Source organism: Crotalus tigris, unplaced genomic scaffold (genome assembly GCF_016545835.1).
Source record: "Crotalus tigris isolate CLP2741 ecotype Arizona unplaced genomic scaffold, ASM1654583v1 scf7180000024438.362428, whole genome shotgun sequence".
In the NCBI taxonomy this organism is placed as follows: Eukaryota; Metazoa; Chordata; class Lepidosauria; order Squamata; family Viperidae; genus Crotalus; species Crotalus tigris.
This window is the reverse complement of record NW_024100608.1, coordinates 244605-267849: the sequence shown is the minus strand read 5'-3', so window position 1 is coordinate 267849 and position 23245 is coordinate 244605. Positions and strand designations below refer to the sequence as shown.

The 23245-nt window shown below is 40.7% G+C and overlaps 1 protein-coding gene across 1 annotated transcript in view; it reads right to left on the bottom strand.

The window, feature by feature from the left end:
- Positions 1-3535: 3535 nt before the first annotated feature.
- PLCXD3 (phosphatidylinositol specific phospholipase C X domain containing 3) overlaps positions 3536-23245 on the bottom strand; it is an 84569-nt gene continuing 64859 nt past the window's right edge. Inside the window, exons 3-4 of the mRNA XM_039331834.1 lie at positions 8483-8619; positions 3536-4749 (exon numbers count right to left, since the gene is read on the bottom strand). Of these exons, the coding sequence (XP_039187768.1) occupies positions 4709-4749; positions 8483-8619 (178 nt within the window). The 3' untranslated portion in view covers positions 3536-4708. The remainder of the gene's footprint in view (positions 4750-8482; positions 8620-23245) is intronic.

Below are 23245 nucleotides of genomic sequence, written 5' to 3'. Positions count from 1 at the left end.
ACCACAGCTGTGACCCAGAGATGACCAGGCTCATAGTTCCATGCCCAGACCGGATTGCCCACTTGGAGTCTCCTAGGTGCCCACAGTCCTGACACCTGTGAAGCCACCCGGTCGGGGTGCAACCTGTTCAGTTTAGTGATGAGGCGGCAACCCCAGTGGAGTTCAACAGGGCTCTTTCCTGTGGCAGTGTATGGTGTGGTGCGGTGTGCAAGAAGGAAATCTGCTAACCTGTGATGCCAGTTACTGTAAGTCAGTTTCTTGAGAGCATCTTTGGTGGTGCGCACCATTCTCTCTGCCAATCTGTTGGAGGATGGATGGAAGGGAGCCGAAGTCGCATGGCGGATCAGGTTGGCCTGAAGAAAAGCTGGAACTCAGAAGAGGTAAATTGAGACCATTATCGGAAACCAGAACATCTGGAAGGCCGTGTGATGCAAAAATTCCTCTCAACACCTGGATGGTCCTGGCAGTAGTAGTGGAGGATACAGGAACAACCTCTAGCCACTTGGAATGGCTATCAACAACAACCAGGAAGAATTGCCCCTGAAAGGGCCCAGCATAATCTATATACACCCCAGACCATTTATTTATTTATTTATTTATTTATGAGACTTATATACCGCTTTAAGTGCAAACACTCTCTAAGCAGTGTACACCAGTAAGCAATGTCTATATATATTTACATTGCCCCCAACAATCTGGGTCCTCATTTTACCTACCCCAGAAGGATGGAAGGCTGAGTCAATCTTGAGCCGGTGAGATTTGAACTGCTGACCTGCTGAACACAGTCAGCTAAAGAGGCCTGCAGTACTGCACTCTAACTGCTGTGCTACCTCGGCTCCATGGGGTTTGAGTTTCCTCCCACCTATGTACTGGGGCCTGAGGCATTTCAGGCCGAGACTGTTGGCACACTTGGCACCTGTGCACCTGGGCCTCGATGGCTTTATCGAGTCCAGGCCACCAAAGATGGCTGCATGCAAGCACTTTCATCCTGACTATGCCTTCATGAAGAGAGACCAAGATTCTAGACCTCAGTGAGGTTGGGATCACTACCCTGCTACCCCATAACAGGCATCCCTTGAAAGTGGAAAACTCATGCTTCTTGTGCCAGAAGCTTTGGAACTCAGTATCTGGGCACTTGTCAGGCCAACCTGACAACACCCATGTCAGCATGCATGTAAGCGTGTGATCAGTGGCAGTTTCTGCAGCCACATCCCTAGCATTGAGGGGAGACTCAGGCAATTTCTGAATGGACAGGATATTCACAGCTGGAGCAGGATCAGGCTCCAATTGGTTCAAGGGCAATCTGCTCAGGCCATCGGCCTGACCCATTTCTTTTCCTGGTTTGTGAACCAATGTATAGTCATATGCTGACAGGAAAATGGACCATCTCAGCATATGAGGAGAAATGATATGTGGGGTCTGTTTGTTAGTGGTAAACAACCTCAGCAGAGGCTTATGGTCAGTATAGACCGTGAAATGGCGGCGATATAAGAAATCATGAAATTTCTTAATGCCAGCCAATATAGCCAATGCTTCTCTGTCAATTTGAGCGTAATTACGCTCTGCAGAAGACAGAGTCCTTGAATAATAGGCCACAGGGACCTGTGTCCCATCAGCCTTCAGATGGCTAAGTACAGCTCCCACCTCATAAGGAGATGCATCGCAGGCGATACAAACAGGCAGTTGCTCATTGAAATGTGCTAAAACAGCATTAGATGTGAGCAAGGCCTTAACCTCATTGAAACTCTTGTAATGGACTTTAGTCCACTGCCAAGGAGCCTGCTTGTCCAAGAGCCTGTGTAAAGGCTCTGCCACAGCAGCCTTATGTGGGAGAAAGGCATGATAAAAATTTAATAGCCCCAAAAAGGCTTGTAGCTCACTCTTAGATTTAGGGCTTGGGGCCTGATGAATAGCTTGCAATTTAGTTTCAGCAGGGTGAATGTCTTGAGTATCTATCCTGAATCCTAAGAAGTCAGTGGAAGTGACTCCTATCTTACATTTATCCTTCTTTAGTTTAAGACCTGCTTTTTGAAAACGAAGCAAGATAGCCCTTAATCTCTCTGCTTAATTTTGAGATGACTCTCCAGCAATGAGGACATCATCAAAATAGGAACAGACCCCAGGAATACCCCAAAGTGTGCTCTCCATGACACTCTGGAATATGCCAGGGGCTATATTTACCCCAAATTGCAGTCTCTTGACGTTGAAGACCCCTCTGTGAGTTACAATAGTCTGGGCCTCAGCAGCTGCCTCATCAACAGGTAGCTGTTGATAGGCCTGTGCCAGGTCAAGCTTCGCAAAAATGCACCCCCCTTTGAGGGAGGCCAGGATGTGACTTACCGCAGGCACTGGATAAGCGTGCTGCTGCAGCGCCTTGTTCAGTGTACACTTGTAGTCTGCACATATGTGTATGTCCCCATTAGCCTTTAGAGGCGTTACTATGGGGGTTTCCCATGGACTTGAGTCTACAGGTTCTAAAATGTCCTGCTGGAGCAATTTGTCGGCATCAATCTCGCCTTTGAGGGCAAAAGGTACCCTCCTAGGCTTAACCCTGATGGGCATGATGGTTGGGTCTAACCGTAGCGAAACTGGAGGATTGGACCCTTATAGGATCCAAGCTCTGAACTAAACACATCTGCAAACTCCTTGCAGACTTCTGCCAGGCTCAATGTTTGCAAATGGTGCAGCCCAGTGACCTGGATTCCCAGAGCCTCGAACCAATCGAGTCCAATAAGACTCGTGCATTCACCCCCAACAACCACCACATCTAGGGGACCTTCAAAATTCTTATGCTGTACCTTAAGGGTGGCCTCCCCCTTAACACACACCATAGAATTCTGAAAATCTGTGAGTATTATATTGGATGGCCTGAGTTTGGCTCGAAGGCTACTGCTGTTGCAAATCCTTTTGAATGTGTTAATGGAAGTAATGGAGAGAGCGGACCCAGTGTCCAACTCCATGGATAAAGGAACCCCTTGCAACCTTACTTTAATGGACAGTTTCTTCTTTAGGGGTTTATGTGTGCTTGTCCTTAAAATACTCCTGCGCGATGCGCAGAAACCCACCTTATGTTAGCTGGGGACCCTGGTACCTTTCAGACGCAATTCTTCACGAGGTTGGACCTTCTGGCAACCCAAACAGACGGATACAATGTGGCCTTGCCTGCCATACAGTCTGCAAATGGCAGAGCGGAACCTGCAGTCAGCTCGCTTGTGGTGTCCTCCACACCCGAAGCATTGAAGAGGTGCTGGGGCCTTGTCTGGACATTCCTTCTGCCTCCTTTCAGTTGTCTGGTAAAGCTTATCCACCTCTTCTTCATGATCTGCTTCTGAACATTCTCAAGCGTCCTCTTGATGGATGGTGGCTGCCCCTGGAGGGCTCCTGGTGGGCCGCAAAGTCTTTACTGCCCCGCCTGCTGCTTCCTCAGCTGTCACCTCTCGTAGAGCATCTTGGAAAGAGACATCTTCTTTTCCAAAAATCTTCTGCTGTAAGTCTCTGTTCCTTAAACCGCATACAAAGCAATCTCACAGCCTCTCTTCCAGATCCTTGAACTCACACGGTCTGGCTGCTGGCCTTAAGGCCGCAATAAAATCCTTAACAGATTCACCTGCCCTCTGGTCCTTTTGCTTAAACGTGTGCCTCTAGGCAATAACAGACAACTTGGGCTAGAAATGTTCCTTCAGCAGTTTCTTCAAGTCAGTATACATTACTGACTCCAGAGGTGCAGGGGCCACCAAGTTCTCTGCAATTTCCAAACCTTCCTGTCCACAGACACACAACATGGTTGCAGCCTTCAAGCCATCTTCTCTAATCTGGTTTTCCCTGAAGTAATTCTCCACCCTTGCAACGTAGGATTCCCATTTCTCTGGGTGTGAGACATCAAATTCGGATAAACGACCAATCTTCTCCATCCTGTAGTTTACAGTCTTCACCACTCACTCCTCTGCAACTTCTATTGGGGAAAGGGTCTTTCAGCCGAACTCACCCTCCAGCGACGCTATACTGGCAGGCTGGGACGCTGATTCCAATGCCGTCTTCTCCTCTTCAGGACTTCTTGGGTAAGTCTTTAAAGCTTTCTTTTCTTCAGCTTGTAAAGCATCCCACCTTCATTGCCAGTGTTAAGTCCTTTGATCGTGGGCGAATGATGAAGACTCATTGTGTAGTTAACAGCTCTTTATTCGTTAACAGCAACACCCCAACAACACAAACGGCACACAGGGTTCTCTCTTATCTGACCATAGACCTGGACACAATGGCAACAATTAGCGGAGCGTTTCGTGCCCTGCGCATGCGCGCAAGGCTGGTGCCACTCAGTCTAGTCCCAGGCAGCTTTTGGAATGTCTGGGACCAATGCAACATCCCGAGCCTGCTTTTGCAGGCTCAGGTCATAACACACTTCATATCCAGAAGAGAACTGTGGAGAAGGAACATTGTATACATTTTGACACTGGCATCTGTTATATAAGGTTTGGTACATGGAATACCAGGCAACACCATGTGATTTGTTTAGTCTTTTTGACACTCTTCAGGTGAAGGTAGCTAAATGTTATTCTGGAATTCAAACTTTCTATGGGAATGGGACTCATAGACTTTTGCACTTTAGATGACTACACATGGTGTTAGCATTAATGTCCGAAGGGAATAATGTTGTAAGATTCCTCAAATTAGAGTCCTTCAGATGTGAATTTCCATCTTCCCTTGTCATGGATCATCTAAAGCAGAGTTCCCCAACCTTTTGGGGTTGGCAGCCTGGAGCGGGGGAAAGGGGGAAAAGAAGGGATGAGTTTGTGTGTGGGTGAACGCATGCATGCGCGTGTATGAGCACCCACTGCTTGCGTAAATGGGGCCGCAAATGCCCATGATGCTCGGGCGAGTGGGGCTGCAAATGCCCGTGATGCTTGTGGGCTTGCTTGCATGAGTAGGCCTGTGCACATGCGCACACACATGCACACTGGCCAGCCACTCATGTGGCCAGTGGCCAATAGGCCACAGCCCAGTAGTAGGCCCTAGTCCGTAGGTTGGGGACTTCTGGTCTAAAGATAACCCAAACTAATAACATGCCCTCACCAAGGACAGTCAAATGTTATTCTTCAAAGGAAAGCTTTGAATGTGAATACAAAGAAGGTGGTACTAATTTGCTCTCAGCTGTGTGCATACATTTACAAAAGTAGTTCTGCCAGGTTGTCTAATACCTCTTTTCAAACAAAGTAGTCAGATATTCCTGGAGAAATTAAAGCTATGTTTTGAAGACCCTTTCCCATTTGGTCCGATTGTAAGATTTGGTCAAAAGTGAATTTGCTCCTTAAGAATAAAATATTTATATTTATTTAATTCAAATAAAGACTTTACTTTTAAAAAGAAAATTGACAAACCAGGGAAAAAAATCTTCCTGAATTTGGCATTGTAGACTTCTTACATTAACCATTTCAAGCAAGGATCAATGTCAAAATTAAGATCCTTGATTCATCAGTTCTAAGTAAAATATGCTGGGTATAGAGATTGAATGATATAGTTTAGCCACCCAGATGATTACAAGTGTTTATTGGGATAATTATTTCCTACATTCATAATATTTTATCTCACTAATGGGAGCTATTCTGGGAGCAGATCAAAACTGACTTCAAAGAATTCTTAACCTATGTTAAGATTTAAATCAGAATAAAAAGGAAGGAAAGGGAAATCCATTCCTTGGGCAAAGGAGGTTAACAGGACACTAAACAATTGCTATTAGCAAGTTAATCATGATTGTCATCATCAGCAACTTCATCAACATAATTCTTGCTAGGTAGGAATTATAAAGCCCCAGATTAAGGAAAGTTGTAGTAAATAGAATAAAGAATTGCATGAGGAGAAACAGAAGAAAAAAAATCAAAAGCTGAAATGACTTGGAAATATTCTGATAATAATATCCTGGAGAGTAGGAAGTTATAACAGGGAAAGAAATGTGGGTGTGGATATTAGACGGTAGCGCTTGATATTGGTGATTTGACACAGCAGTTGCCACAAAGAAGAGGGAGTCAACCTATTTCCCAAGGCACCTGAAGGCAAGACGAGAAGCAATGGATAGAAACTAATCAAGGAGAGAACCAACCTAGAACTAAGGAGAAATTTCCTAACTACTTAGAACAATTAATCAGTGGAACAATTTGCCTTCAGAAGTTGTGGGTGCTCCATCTCTGGAGGTTTTTAAAAAGATATTGGACAACCATTTGTCTGAAATGTTGTAGGGTCTCCTGCTTGAGGAGACATGAGCAGGGGATTGGACTAGAAGACCTCCAAGGTCCCTTCCAATTCTGTTTTTCTGTTCTGTAAAGATGTGTGGACTTCAACTCCCAGAATTCCCCAGCCAACATGGGCAGTTGAAGTCCACACACCTTAAAGTTGCTGACATATCAAACTCATGATGTCACGTGACGTCGCGCAATGTATCAGAACTTTTTCCCCATTGCCAGCAATAGGGTGGGTGGGGTTTTGTCCAGCCCGCAGGCCAGCAGTTTGACACCCCTGCTCTATAACATTCTGGAGTCTTCTACGGTCATAGCAACTGAGTTTGTTTTGGGGAACTATTATTTATATAAAAGAGGATGCAGGTTATTCACGCCTAATTAACATCTTTCACTATTTCATCTCTTAGCATTTGAATATTCCCTTATGAGGCAAGTGAGTGAAAGAATTTTCTATTGTAATGTACTACAGTTGTTTTTGAGATAGATTTTTTTCATTAGTGTTCTTTCACTCAGACAATGAAAAATTAGCTTCATATTATTAATGCTCACTGAACTATACTGTTTATGCTCTTGAAGAGATATCCTTTTCTATTTTTTGCTTAGAACAAGCTGGGAAAGTATTTTTCTCTGAGTATTAAATAGAAATGTATGCTGCTTTTATGTGTTATCAAAATCCATACTTGGGGGCAGTGTTTTTTTGTTAAAAAAAAAAAAGGTGCCGGAACTCACACATGTCATACAACCTGCCTTGCCTACCCTATAAGGTTCCATCCAAAAAAGGTGCCAGAACTCCGTTCTGGGTGTCCTATGACAAAAAAGCCCTGCTTGGGGGTATAAATACTGAGTTCTAAGAAAAAAATAGTTGAGTAGATTTAGACCTAGTCAGGCTGAGAGATGATCCAGTGAAATCAATGTGACATATCAGTTCACGATTTCAATGAATCTCTGTAAGCATGGCTAAATATAGATCCAACCTTATATTATTGTCTGTATCTTGACAGTCTTACAAATACAAGAGAATATATGCAGTTTAGGATAGAACTGTGGTGTCCTTGGTGCTTTATGAGCTTGGTTGTTTGCTTGCAAACATTTTATTACTAAACTAGGTAACATCATCAGTGCAAGTGAAAGTGGGGTTTGTTCTCTGTTTATATACAGAGCTTATTCTGCCAAGTGTTAATGAGTGGTGGTGGTTTTCTCCTTGGTAGGATATTAGGATATTGTTTTCTGTTTGATTATTTGTTTGGTGATAATCCCTGCTTATCTGGATACTGGTTGCTGGAGGGATGTGTGGTTTTTGTATTTCTTTCATAGCTTTTTTATTATCTCTTTTGAAAGCTGTGTAAATATGGTTTATTTCTATGTGATTCTTGGTGGCTGACCCATAATAACTAATAATAATTCAGTTTAATAACTAAACTAAATATGTTTAAATATAATTCAAAAGGGTAAATATGCAGTAAAAGGGAAAAATAGGCCCCTGTCTACTGCTAATGCCATTCTATAGTGTCACTCTAATGCAACTATCCAATGCTCTCTAATCCTTTTTAGAAATAATCAGTGGCAGACTGTCCACAAGGTGCAAGAAGACAAAGTTAGATTAACAATGTAATGTTCCTTTTTTAAAAAATTAAAAAATATTCAAAGTGTTCTGAATTTCCAGAAAATATACACACAGTAGACAGTGGAACTAACACAACTTGTTAAGTTGGGATTAGTCTTTAATGTTGATGGCCTATCCTTTCCATTTGAGCTGATGCCCTCAATTAATTCAACATTAATTAATGGAGTACACTGGCAGATGCTACACCTTGATATGATAGTACACAGTTCTCATCCATTAGCAAAATTCCTAACAGCAATGAGAATTTATTGCAAACAGGAAAGTAAATGGTGCCAGTAATGAATTAAGCTTAGCAATGATCATACGTAGGGCCAAAACCACATTGGTTGCTGGCAGAATATATATTAATGGCTTTCTGAATTATGATAACTTAAATAATCAATCCTGACTGGGTTTCAAGAAATACAGTTGCATCAATGTCAGGAAATTATTACAACTTATAAAAATGTTTCCTTTTTGCCTATTCTGTCCAACCCCTCGACACTTTCAAAAGAAAATGATGATGTTCAGCATGTGCTTGCAAAATCTGTGGTTACAAGATTACAACCTAACCTAAAATAACTGGAAAAAAAAGTTCAACTCTGGGGCATGTTAGACATATTACGTTACTATCAGGTTGTATCAGCTTCACCTTCATCCAAGCTGTAGTTGAGTTTTATGACTGTGCTGACAAAGTCTCCAAGTTCTACAAAGTCTGCGGTGACAATGTTGATACCGCTTTCTCCTGGTGTCTGAGCCTGGACCCAGTGCATCATGGCAGGGAGAGCTCTGGAAAGAAAACAAGTAATCATTATTATCAAGCAAAGCAAAGTCCTGGATTCTATAACAAACAAACAAAAACATTAGCTGCTAACCATTTTCATCACGTCCATTCTCATCTTTTAATTCTGCTAAATCATGAACTGGGTATGTCTAGTCTAATAAAAAGAAGGACTAGGGGTGACATGATAGCAGTGTTCCAATATCTCAGGAGTTGCCACAAAGAAGAGGGAGTCAAGCTATTCTCCAAAGCACCTGAAGGCAGGACAAGAAACAATGCATGGAAACTAATCAAGGAGAGAAACAACCTAGAACAGGGGTGTCAAGCTTGCAATGTCACATGGCGTGTCACAACGTATCGTGACTTTTTTTGCCATTGCTCACAATGGGGTGGGCGTGGTTTCTCTATAATGCATCCGGCCCACGGTCCGACAGTTTGACACTCCTGACCTAGAACTAAGGAGAAATTTCCTAATGGTGAGAACAACTAACCAGTAGAATGGCTTGCCTTCAAAAGTTGTGAGAGCTCCATCATTGGATGATTTTAAGATGAGACTGGACAGCCACTTGTCTGGAATGTTGTAGGGTCTCTTGTTTGAGCAGGGAGTTGGACTATAAGACCTTCAAGGTCCTTTCCAACTCTATTATTCTGTTATGAAGCTAACACCAACTTTCATTAATATTCAAATAAAATGAAATTAATTTTCAGCACAAATACAGCTACTTTCAAACATGTCTATAGTGGACAAAATTGAAGACAAAACACATTCAGAAAAATGTATTAAGAACCCAGAATTTTTATAGGCTTGCATTTAAGCATAACTGCAATTTGCTGTTGATCTAAGTTAAGATTAGAAATATGAGGAAATGAATTTTGTTTAATCTTAAAGGCAAAGAAAAGAAGAATGAATGAAGTATGTCTTGGTTTGTTGTCCACTAGTCATGAATTAAGTGAATCATCTTTTGGGCTGGATTACTTAGCAAGCTGCAGGAAATCTGAAACAGAGCCAAAAGGTTGCACCTTTGGTTGTGCTGGAGGATGATGGAGACAAAACCACACTGGAGTTCGCAAGTATATTTTTCAGAGAACTCTGGAGCATGGCACAAATATGCAAATATTCCTTCTCACACTCAACAAGCCTTTTGTATACTTTATATACAAAATTCTTATAATTGGCCCAAAATAAAATTATAATGATAATAGTAATTGAGTCAACAGATATAGTAAAAAGGTTAAAGCAGAAAATCCATCTTTCACTGCATAAAAATGAATTACTAATACCTTTTTCATTTAACACTATCCTGAAGAGAAAGTTCACAGAAAAGAATTGTTGTTAGTTGCAAAGTTGTGTCCGACCCATTGCGACCCCATGGACAATGTTCCTCCAGGTCTTCCTGTCCTCTACCATCTTCTGGAGTCCATTTAAGCTCACGCCTACTGCTTCAGTGACTCCATCCAGCCACCTCTGTCGTCCCCTTCTTCTATTGCCCTCAATCTTTCCCTGCATTAGGCTCTTCTCCAGTGAGTCCTTCCTTCTCATTAGGTGGCCAAAGTACTTGAGTTTCAACTTCAGGATCTGGCCTTCTAAAAGGCAGTCAGGGTTGATCTCCTCTAGGACTGACTGCTTTGATCACCTTGCAGTCCAGGGGACTTGCGGGAGTCTTCTCCAACACCATAGTTCAAAGTCCTCAATTCTTTTGCACTCAGCCTTTCTTATGGTCCAACTTTCACAGCCATAAATTGCAACTGGGAAAACCATGGCCTTGACTATACATACTTTTGTTGGCATGGTGATGTCTCTGCTTTTTAGTATGCTGTCTAGATTTGCCATAGCTTTCCTCCCCAGGAGCAAATGTATTTTAATTTCTTGTCTGCAGTCCCATCTGTGGTGATCTTGGAGCCTAGGAAGATAAAATCTGTCACTACCTCCATTTCTTCCCCATCTATTTGCCAGGAATTGAGAGGGCCGGATGCCATGATCTTGGCTTTCTTAATGTTGAGTTTCACGCCAACTTTTGCACTCTCCTTCTTCACCCACATCAAGAAGGAGTTCCTCTTCACTTTCTGCCATTAGAGTGGTATCATCTGCATATCTTAGGTTGTTGATATTTCTCCCAGCAATCTTAATTCCAACTTTTGATTCATTTAGCCCTGCCTTTCTCATGATGTGCTCTGCATATAAGTTAAATAGGCAGGGCGACAGAATACAGCCTTGCCGGACTCCTTTCCCAATTTTGAACCAATCAGTGGTTCCGTGTCTAGTTCTCACTGTAAAAAAAATCAGGCTAAAAGCAAGAGTCCATAAATTCTGGTCTCGCCTTAGCCATAAAAGCCAGCTGAGTGACCTTGGGCCAATCACTCTCAGTCCAACCTACCTCAGTCCAACCCCACCTCACAGGATTGTTGTTATGGGGAAAATAGCAGAAGGAAGGTATGTTGGATATGTTCCCAGACTTGAGTTACAGTATTTGTAAAAACAATAAAGGTAGGATACAAACAATAAATAAATATCTTTCTTGTATAGCAGATCATAAGGAAATACTCCCTGTAATGATCTCAGTGATGGAAGAAGCCAGATTTGGTATTTTCCCCCAGGGGGATGGTGCCTTTTCAGTGGCAAAAGAACAGTTGTTTATCCTTCCTTATAATTTCCAGTCTCTGCATGCCTCAATCCTTGTAATGGCCCTTATTAAGTATTTCAGTCAGGAAAACAGAGACCACTCTGTGTAGCAGCTACCCGCATGGTTGAATGCTCTCGGAAACTTAGAACAGTTATATTCTAAACCCTAAAATTCAGAAATATCTTCTGGTTTCCAGATATAAATTAAATAAAGGGGGTGTGAGAGGTTGTTGATATGCTTGGCTAATCATGTTTTTCTGAACAAAGAGACCAGTTCATAAAGGTTAGATATATAGATACTTAGATACTACTTACTTACAGGTAGTCCTCTACTTACAACAGGTTGTTTAGTGACCCTTCAAAGTTACAACGGCACTGAAAAAAATGACTTATGACAGTTTTTCACATTTATAACCATTGCAGCATCTCCATGGTCACATGATCAAAATTTCAGATACTTCGTAAGTGACCCACATGTATGACCATTGGAGTGTCCCAGAGTCATGTGATCCCCTTTTGTGACCTTCCGACAAGCAAAGTCAATGGGGAAGCCAGATTCACTTAACAATCGTGTTACTAATTTAACAACTGCAATGATTCACTTTAACAACTGTGGCAAGGAAATGGGGCAAAATTTACTTAACAACAGTTTCACTTAGCAACAGAAATGTTGGGCTCAGTTGTGGTTGTAAGTTGAGGACTACCTGTATTGCCCCCAAAATAGAAAGAGTTGTGTTACAAAAGTGGGGATAAAAATCCAAGATGTTGGACTTGAGTTTGAGTCGCTCTTAATAGTCTGATTGGATCACAGAGAGGGAAGAGGAAGTATAAATATTTGAAAACAGTTGAGAGCTGAAAGGTTTTCTATATCAGATATGGTCCAAGTCCTAACTCCTAATTCCTAATCAGATTTTCTGTACTCAATCCTATAGTGGACTTCCAGTTTTAGTTATAATTAAAACATTTGTTCCCTCTCAAGAAATTAAACTGCACCATCTGATTGAATGTGCTTCCAAATTTTATCCAGCAATTGTAAACTGTTGAATTATAGATAAGCCCTTCTGAACAATAAATCTCCTAGTTGCAGGGTGCTAATCTGGGGAAAGTGGATTTGCCAACACTGTCCATCCATTTGTTTATTTCCAATTATGTATGTTGTTCCTAAACAATGGTTTTCATGCTGCCAATGCAAAAACAGGATTTTGTGACGAGGGAGCTGTAGAAAAGTGAAAAGAGCAGAGCCATTCTAGCTGCTCTAGTATAAAGACAGCTTCTCAAGTTTTTGGCTTCATTAAACAGTTTCCATTCCAGTTGGTCCTAGTGAGAACTCCATCCCGTCTTGTCCCATCCAGTCCCATCCCATCCCATTTACAGCCAAAAGGTCCCAAAGCCTGGAGTAAATTATTCAGCTTGAAGAACTAGTGCCTAAAACAGCCTTTCCCTTCTCTTCCCTTCCCTTCCCTTCCCTTCTCTTCTCTTCCCTTCCCTCTTCATTCATTTTCTTTATGTCTGATATCTTTAAATTAGAAGTTAGCAGGCAGGGACTGCCTAGTTTTAATCATTGTATGAAAGCGATTTTGGAACACCTCTAGACTGAAAAGTAGAGTAAGGTCCATTCCCTCAATGCAACCTCATGGACATTAGCCTTTCTGGTCATAGAAATGATTCATGGCAGTTTTCTTCTGGGACATCTTTTTGACTTCCCAGTTGAGTATATAGCCCTAGATTTTCTTGACTTGGTGGTCGCCCATCCTAAAAATGTCTAACCTTGCTTCAATTTTTCAGATTTGTTGTGTCATTTAAGTGTTGCTACATAGTTAAACAAAAGGCTGAGATAAAAAGTGCCTTTTGGGAAGTATTTATTGGAGTTATATCATGCCTTTTCTTCCCAAGCTTAAGACAGCTTATATGGGCGGGTCAGTTTGGTTTGTTTTATCCCCATAATAATAGCACAGGGACTAGACTGGGCCAGGCATTTTTCTTTGACCAAAGTCACCACATAACTTCCCAAACTCATCTGGCAGGACCTAGAAAGTGTGTGTTTTCTGTTGTAGTATCTGCCCTCTGGAGCACCAGGCCCCTGACAGCTGCCTGACTCTGAACTGACCTCTTCAATACCAGCCCCTGGGAACCAGCTAGCGCTGATTTTGCTTTCTCAAAAAGCCTTAAAAACACACTTGTTTTCCTGGGACAAAGAGGTTAATGGAGCCCCAGAGATTGAGATTATGTGTAATAATTATTGTCCTTGACTATGTATGTGTGAATGTGTGTGTGTGTGTGTGTGTGCTAAGTTTTAATTTTCTGTAAGCCACCCAGAGTTGCTGTCATAAGATGAATAGTCATATAAACCAGCGTTTCTGAACTTTAGCAACTGAAAAACCTGTCAACTTCAACTCCCAGAATTTCACAGAACAGAACAACAGAGCTGGGAGGGACCTTGGGGTTCAGAAATGCTGACAGGAACTGATAGAAATAAATAATTTATTTATTTCTGGCTGCCTCTCTGAATTTTATATTACTTTCGATGTATGACTAAGTACAAATCCAGGAAAATTAAGAAGAAAAACATGACCTTCCTCCTTCCCCAAAAGATAGGCCAATATTGCATGGCTTTTAATGATAACACAAGATTTATAAAAAGTATGCATTTTAAATTTCCTTTTCTACATATAACATACTGAGTTCTTCTGATAACATCTGCACTTGCAAGACTCAAGGCCATAAAATGTAATTTAATCAAAGATTTAGCATTGTCTTCTATACAATGTTACAGCTTACAGTAGTGGCGAAGATCTTTAGCTCCGGTGTAGGATGGAGGTGAGGGCTTATTCTCCAAGCTTGTGGGTTGGTTTCATTAGCAGGCTAGGTAACATCTTCAGCAAAGCTTAGGGGGTGTCAGTGTCGGAGTTGTGTTTATAAGGGCTTAAGGTGCGAGTGTGTCAAGTGAGGGTTTTGTGATGGGTCAGGTGTGAGTCATCAGTGAGAGGCTTGTGATGGTTCTTGTGATGGGGAGGTTACATCTGGTCAGGGTCATTGGGAGGTGAACTGCTGGTGGAGGGAGGGGAGGCTTGCGTGGGTTGATTGAGGGTCAGTGCTGTCTCTGGTTGGCTGTGTGGTTGATTGTAGGGGTTCATAAGCTGGTTGTAGGTCAATGTGTCTGTTGATGGTAATGAAACATTCAGAAACCAACCCACAAGCTCGGAGAACAAAACTTCACCCTTTTTTACACTATGTTATCAGTGCAGAAATATATGGAACTTGGATTTTGGTCCCTTCTTATGTCTGTTTGCATTCATTTTGCCAGTATCTCTCTTTATCTCTCATTTTTTTAAAAAAAAACTGGAATATTTTTTGCTTTTAAAGGAACTTGTTTCGTAGAAATTAATTTCCTCTCTTCCTTTATTTCTGAAGCAAATCTTCCCGCCTGCTTTTATTTAAGCCCTCCAGAAAGAGATGTGGCAATTATATTTACTGTCAGATCTTTTCTGACTTTTCTTTTAAAAAGCTTGTAGGAAACTGCCTTGTACTGCTCAGACAACTGCTACATCTTGCTCAACACAAGCTATGACGATTGCCAAGAGAGCTTTAAAAATTGCAAAGCATTTATTTAGCTCAGAAATTAATCCAAGGGACTTTTACAAAGGTTCTCTACCACTGCACCACTGTAACTGATAGATTTACTCCAGATCTATCTTTATTTCCACCCCTTTATTCATTTATTCGCAGGTGTGCCTGTGGAGACTGCTTGTTGAGTGTCCCTCCTCCAGGTGAAGTGCTATGAAAAGAGATTCAAAGGCAAGCATTTTCTGTAGGAGCTCCCATCCTGCGCAATGCCTTTCAACCAGACCTAAGTTCTACACCCTCAATTAACATGGCAACTGGGACTGGAATTAGCACTGCTAAGCAACACAGTCGTAAAGCACAACATCACATGACTCTGCAGCTTAGCAATGGCAATTCCATCAGTGCTGGTTGCCTTCAGTATGCAAGGACCTGGCATGACCCCAAAGTCTGACTTCCTGCCAGCTTCCCCACTGACTTTGCTTTCACATTGGAAATTGTGATCAGATGACTGCAAGGACACTGCAACAACTGGAATTCTAAAGACTAATTGCAACTACATAAGTCTGAAAGATTGCTGAACAAGTGATTATTAACCTGTATTCAGGAAACTTTTAAAAACATGCATTTGACGACTAGGAGTAAGAATGGGAGATGTCTCTAAATTCAGATGACTGACTGCTGAGTTTCTCTCACAGTGTGGCTGGAGGTTCTTTAATAGTTGGGTGGGATAATCTGTCTTTAAAGACAATAGTTATTTCCCACAAACATTGATATTGGAGGCTTTTTCACCTCTTTTACAATGTACAGATGTGTAGTATTTACAGGAATTAATAGAGAAAAACCAAAACTTTTTAACAGTGTTTCCAAACTTTCCAATTTGTATCTTTTTCTACTTATTTTCTAGGGCAGGGATGTCAAACTGCCGCCCGTGGGCTGGTTGCATCATGTGGAGGCCACACTCACCCCAGCTCCGGCAATGCAAAAAAAGTCACGATATGTTGCAACACATCACATGACGTGGCGAGTTTGACACCGGTGCCCTTGGCCTATTTACTAGCCACTTCCTGCTCCATTGCTTAGTCACTAAGTTCCCCTTCTCCTCCTCTTTCCCCTTCAGTATTTCACTAGTAGAGAAGGCTAGGAAGGGAATTGGCTGGGCTACTTTGAAGTCTCCTCAAAGCTTTTCATCCTAGGATTTTGGACTTTGTCAGCTATGCCTCTATATTGACATTACTGGGAAATGGATCTTCTTCCAGGTCTTCCAGTCTGGGGCTCCTCCAAGATCTTCAGGCAGTGCTTGGCAGGCAGCTACCTCCCTGTCTTTGGTTTGCACCCAAAGATTCAAGCAAGATGTTTTCAGAATGGACACTTCAAATGTAGGTTAGTATGTAGTTGCCTTTTCCTCCCAGCCAGGTGACCTTGAAGCACCATCCTGTGACTGAGTCTTCACTCCTCTTCTTCCAGAGAAGTCTCCAATGAACATCTTCACACTCTTCTCTCTCTGGGGCCAGGAAATGGTAACTGCCCAGGCCAATGGTCAGATGTCTGTCCCTAAACACCAACTTCGCCTACAGTCTCTTCAAAGACTCTTCATCTGTTTTGATATCTCAAGCAACATAGATGTAGGAGATGACCAGACTGAGCCTGAGGGAGGGGTCAAATGCATCATCAGTCCCTTCATGCCCAAAAGAGAGCTAAATCCAGCCCACTTTGTATTCTGTTGACTCTTATTTACTGCCAATTTGCTTTGACCATTAGTAGTTCTGATTCTTGTAGAGAGCATTAGCATACAATAAACTTATATTAATTTGAACTGCCTGGACTTCTGCTTTCCTGCGCTTGGCTCAAATATGGTAATGTGTTTCCCTCCAATATGCTGTCAGACTTAAACCTCTAAATAGAAACAATCCTTGGTATAATTTTATTAGAAGACAAGTGTATTGCAGTAATGTATAGGCAAAACTGACAATTGTGTGCCAAAATCTCTCCCTTAACTGCCTCCCCTGCCCATGACCAATTAGATGTTTTCAGAATGGACACTTCAAATGTAGGTTAGTATGCAGCTGCCTTTTTCTCCAGGTGACCTTGAGGCAGCATCTGGGGGAGACACAGATATTAGTTTTGCTTTCCCACAAGTATTCCCCCTCCCATCCACCCTCTCCACAGTTCATGGCAGACTGTCACTGCATGTTAATGAAGCACACAAGCAAGCATAAGATGATGGCAGCTATCTCTCTGTCTCTCTCTCTCCCCCTGCAGTATTATCTCCAGCAACCAAGAAGTTCCCTTCTCAAGCTCAAGATCCCCAACTAGGTTGGCCAATGAGAATATTGCCCATCTGTCCCACAAGAGTCCTGGCAAGAGCCAGGGCAGCATATCTGCCACCAAGGGAGTAGAGGTTGCATCTCAAGACCATACCTGAGCTTCCCCTCCCCATTTTCTTTTCTCACCTTCTGCTGACACACACCAGTTCAACAGCCAGCCTGGCAATAAAATACATACACCATAAGATGTGATACGATATTATGAATTCTGGCATTATGAATATATTTAAATTAATTGTATTAATAATTAATACTGGTTTTTCAATTTTTTTGTTCAATTATTTGAATTTTTCTAATATAAAATCAATCTATGTGGTTGCTAGGAGTCAACAATGACTTGATGGTACACAATCTTCAATCAATGTTTTCTTGCACACTTCCTCAAGTTGCACCATCTAATTGACACAGAAACATTTGTAATACAATACAAATATTCAGAAGCTCATAAAGTTCAAAGACTTCTTTGAAAAAAATCTGTAGGAGGGAAAATAATTGAATTGCATCCTTTTTTAAAATTACATTTTCTCAGAGAAATATATATTTGTCTGTTCTTGCTATTCTTGGTTACATTCTCATTTAATGGGACAGATCATTTTTCCTCAGTGCCCTCCACAAGTGAGCTCCAGCCTTCAAATGAACTAGAATACAAATCAATATAATACCTAATATTCAAGCCAACAGATCTGCTGTTTGGTGATGATGGGAACTGGATCTTAGCACCCTGCTGAGGAGAGCTATTCTGCATTTTTGGTATTGGCTTTCTGCCTCTCCTGGAAGGCATGATGATGAATAGCTGAAGGTGCTTGCTTTTGACATTTTTTTTAAATTGATTTGATTAGCGTTCTGTCACTCCATCAGACCAGGGTGAGTCAAACACAAATCCTGCCGCTGCTTCAACAATATTCAATATCCCTTCAATGAAAGAAATGCTCATCATCTGCTTTGCTTTGGGTTCCCTTTTTAAAATGTTAATGAGGTTAGCATTCCAATTACTTTAGTCCCAAGAATTGAACGGCACTGGATTCTCTAGAGCCTTTGAACTTGAAATTGCTCAGTGTTATTGTTTCAAAAAGGTTCCCCAAGGATGTTGAGACACAGAGTATGTCAGTATTTTGAAAGGTTGCAGCATAACACTTGGCCTTTAACAGTGCTAACACAGTCTTGATCCTTGACATTTTCTTATCTATGTCTCACACAGAGATAAGAATTGACACATGAACTCCTGTCTTATTTAAATATCCCATCTTACCATTTAGTTGGCCAATGAGCTGGGGATCAAACTTTCTACGAAAGCAAGAAAGCTTTCCAACTATGGCATCTCTAAGAGCTGAATCCCATAACCATCTGCTGGGCTTCAACATGCTGTATCTAGCTTTCTTCTCCCAGCAGGACTTAACCATGGGAGGATTTTCACTGCTATGTGGGCACTGCACATGTGGACTTGGCTCCATCTCTAATCTCCAAGGTAACCTTGGATTATTTTGAATTAACAGTGTGCATAGAGGTAACTTCCTGGTATCTGAGAAAGGGAAATATTCCATAATTTATATGGATAAGTATTCCATAACTTATCCAATGGTCAAACTGATCATTGCTGGGTGATAGACAAATTGCACACTACACCAACAATTTGGAAGAGAACTCTGGTTATTTTTTCATGAATAACAATGAACATCATAGTAATGGAACGTTTAATTTCTGAACAAAGGAAAAATTATAAAAATCAAGGTAACATTTCACTTTCAAATTTAATGTTAAACAGTATGAGAATTTATTTATTTATGAGTGTTCTCCTATTTATTTCTTTTTTTCAAGTCAATTTAAAAAAACCCTTTGATTACCTTGGAATTCATTGTCCACAGAACTAGGGAAAAGAGCAAGTTTATTTCTTCCAAATAAAAAAAGATGCCAGTCACCTGCTTTATTTTTCTGTTAAGTAAAGGATGGATACCGGAATGGATGAAAGCTAAATATTCTGAAAAGAAAACTTTTTGAAGGAGTCTGGGCTGTAGATCTTTCCCTTTGGGGTACAAATCTTGCAATACTTTGTGTTACACATTAGGACAGAAAAAACATTAGTTTCTGCATGAAGTGCAAAATGTACCAATGGTTGAACAAAATATGAAAGCGGTCTAGTCACCAAGAGTTGTTGTATTTCCTGGATATTTGGCTGCAAAGACCTTCCTTATGTGCTGTCAGGCAGCCTCAAAGGACATCAAGTAAGGGTGAGCTTATTGAAATCTTTTCCTCTCTTTGAGAGTCATAACCTTCTTAACTGACCAGAAAAATCCTCTGTTCCACCTTTCAAGGATAGAGAAATAAAGCACTAAAGCCTTTGAAGGAACATTATGAATTCTGCCAAGGACCACCAGGCAATCACACACTTATCAGTGAGGAGTATAGATACCCTAGCACTTGCTCTAATTGGCTGGTTTGAATGAATTAGTCTCTGCTCCAGTAGAAAAGCCTCTTTGCTGCCTGTTTGTATTTACCTCATAAGAGAAGAGGATTTCATAAGGACCAGCTGGTATCATTTGCTACTAGAGCCCATCAGGATTGGAAGATGATTTGGAGATAAGTTTGTTTGGATCTTACTCAAGAGGCAACATGGCAGCCATTTTTGAAAACAGATGCAGTTGCTTTAAGGAGCTAAATTATTAAAGTTATTGCAACTGTTAAAATTGCTGCTCTTTTTTTCAGATTTGAGCAGAAGTTTGAAAAATGATGGGCTGCTTTAAAGAATAGCAGGGAAAAGTTGGACATGAGACATTTTTTCTAAATTATTTTTGAATCCTGCATAACCTTACTGATTCCATGAATGAGGCACAGTAATGAGTGGCAAGGATTCTGTTTCTTGTACTTATTTTGACCAAGATTGATATCGTAGATGGCAATCATCTTATTGGCATGATGATGATGATCATGATGATGATGATGATGATGATGAGGAGGAGGAGGAGGAGGAGGAAGATTATCATTCTGTTGCTTTGCATGTACACTGAGAGCTTCCTCACTGGAGACAAATTCCTTTTGTGTCTAATCACACTTGACCAAATAAAGTATTCAATTCTATTCAATCAGACCTTTGGAACAGGACTGTGTTTGCAATGGAATACTGATTTGGTACCATCTGATCTGTGTTGGGTTCTCTATAGTTGCCTATGGAGACAACTATAATTACATTGGCAATAATACAAACTTGAATTGCAGTCCTAAGGGATTATAGTTGTAGAACATATGCTGAGAACTTTTATTATCTCAGGATATTCCTTAAGGCTCTGCATTCTGTTTCTATCACTTCCTTTGGTTTTTTTTAAATCTTTTTAACACTTTCTTCCCTCTCTCCAAATTTGTTGTGGGAGGGAGGGAGGAATTATTACTAAACTTGAACAGATGACTTGGAAAAGAATTTCTCAGTTTCAGGCTGGAGAAAATGGGGTAATACAAAATATTAGTCCTTAATCAGTGCTGTCCAGGAAATGTTCTTGCATTTTTTCCTACTGGTTCATTTCTTTTTTAATTTGTTGAATTAAATTATTTCAAAGGCAAAGAGAATTTTGGACCCAGATGTTGTAGATTCTTGTTGTGCTAGTTCAGTGGCAAGCTGAACAAGAAACAAGGACTATTCATCCTTCATTGGCCAATACTCTCTGCTTCCATTAAATCCAAAAAAGTAGATTCTAGGAGTGAATGCCTTCCATTAGGTTCTTGAGCCTAAATTCCCATCATTAAATCCTATCATAGTTTCACAATAAAGTATAGGCTTTTAAATCAAGAGCTAAGATCATGGCTGGATGTAATTAAGCTCTGATCTACCTTTCTGTATAAAGCATTCATTTTATATATGCTGTATTTACACAATGCCATAATACAAGCAAAGCACTTTCTATACTCTGAGAATTAGTAATGCATTGAAATATCCCTCTGTGGTTGAATGCATTCCATTTGACAGAATATTTAATGAATAACTGAACCTAGGAGATAAAGTAATAGGGTTAATCATGCGGCAGTGAAATGGAGTACTCTTGTGAAAATTCAGGAAACCAAAATTCAATAGTTAGCTCAGGGACCAATGCAACATGTGTCACTGAGCAATGGAAAGATTCATAAAGGAACAATAGAGGAAAAATGAGGAATCATATTTTGCACGGTTACATTAGCCCCAGATGGAGTTTTTATTCCATTACCACTGCAGTAACTGATTCTTAACTATACTTGAACTTGTTGCTACTTCTCTCTCCCTCCCTCCCTCCCTCCCTCCCCCCCCCCTCTCTCTGTCACTCTCTCTCTCTCTCTCATTCACTCTCTCTTTAGTCTATACAGGGATTATGGTTACTGATGTTTAGCATATTTTTATGAAGAAAAACTAATCCACTTATTCTTGTTATAGAGCTATACATGGAGAGGCCACTGTTCCAACCATATTAATAGGACAAGCAGAAAATAATTCAACCAAACTCTTATAAACATGCTTCCTTCACTTATCCTTCACTGACCTGGTTAATTTTCAGGAAGACCTAAAGTACATTTCAGGTCTTTAATGCCTTGCAGTGTATATATATTTAATCTATGTCGCAATTCAGCTTTTACTGCGAGTCATGATTTTGCTTAATTATGTTAGGTATCCTATATCACTGTACTTTTATAAAAATTGCCTTTAGAGACCCCCTCCATTCATAGCATTTTTTATTTAATATGTTCTCATTCTAAGGTTTTTTTTCATTTAAATATGAGTAATCTTACATACCAAATCACATGGACTCAGAAACAGATACATTAGCATGACATGCTTCTGATGCCTTGCAACTAAGTCACATCAAATTAGACAATTGACTTAATCTCTGAAAATTCCAAGCTAATGCCCATCCAAAGAGGTGATGGATCTCAAGCTTGTTGAGATCATCCTCTGATTTCAGCTGCTCCTTGCAAACCAAGAGGTTTTTGGCCTCTCATATGCCTGCAAGATTGCAATAAGGGAACTCTCCTGTACCTGTATTAGACACTTTCAGGTATTTCACTTGCCACAATGCAAGATCCAGTGTGACTGCTAAATCTTCCATCATATATTGTAGGAATGCTGTTGAGAAATTTTGCAATGCAAAACTGCAGCAGTTCTCTCTTATTGCCAACCATCATGTAGTCTTTAAAGGTAGTCCTCAACTTACAACCACAACTGGGACAGAATTTCCATTGCTAAGCAAGGTGGTTGTGAAGTGAGTTACACCCAATTTTCAATCTCTCATTGATTGGAAATATTTAAGCGCCACTGGACAACATATCTCAGCTGCAGGCTGTACTGCATCTCCTGTGCAGAACCAGGAGTTAGTTTGACTTCCAGTCTCAAATAATTTTATAATTTTATATAATTAAGAAGTGCCCTTTTCTCTAATGCTTGCTCCCTTATTTTGAAAGTATATCCACTCTGAATCTGGACACAAGCAATAATACAACTGGAAATACAGCATTTCCTTGCTATTCGGAGCAAATCTGAAAGATGCACTTGGTTTGATGACTAACTAACTAAACATGGAAATATTTCCTGGTTCTCCTTGTACTTCGTATTTTAGTTCCATTGGGCAAATGAAAACTATAAGAATTTCCAAGAAGCCTCTTGTTGCCAGTAGCAATATTTATCCGTTTGCTTATTTATAACAGGGACCCTGGCCACCATACAAGAACTAAAATAGGAACCACAAGAAAAGTTATCTCTTTCATTTAACCCTGCTCTGAGTAAAACAACAATAACAGAGCACTGTATGAATCTAGGTACCTGAATAAACAGGATTCTGCAGTTTCCCTCTTTAGGGTTCAAAGCTAGCAATAGTGCAACTACAGCCTGACTTAAAATCTAGAAACCTTCCTCCTCTCCCCAAAAAAATAAAATAAAATCATGGACAAGTGGCAAGTAATGAGGATAACAACAATCCCTTATTGAACTCCCAATCTGATTTGACCATGTTGAGAACCTCACTGAACTGTGTAACATCCTTTATATCAGGGGTCTTCAAACTTGGCAACTTTAAAACTTGTGGACTTCAATTTCCAGAATTCCTCAGCCAGCCCTGGCTGGCTGAGGAATTCTGGGAGTTGAAGTCCACAAGTCTTAAAGTTGCCAAGTTTGAAGAC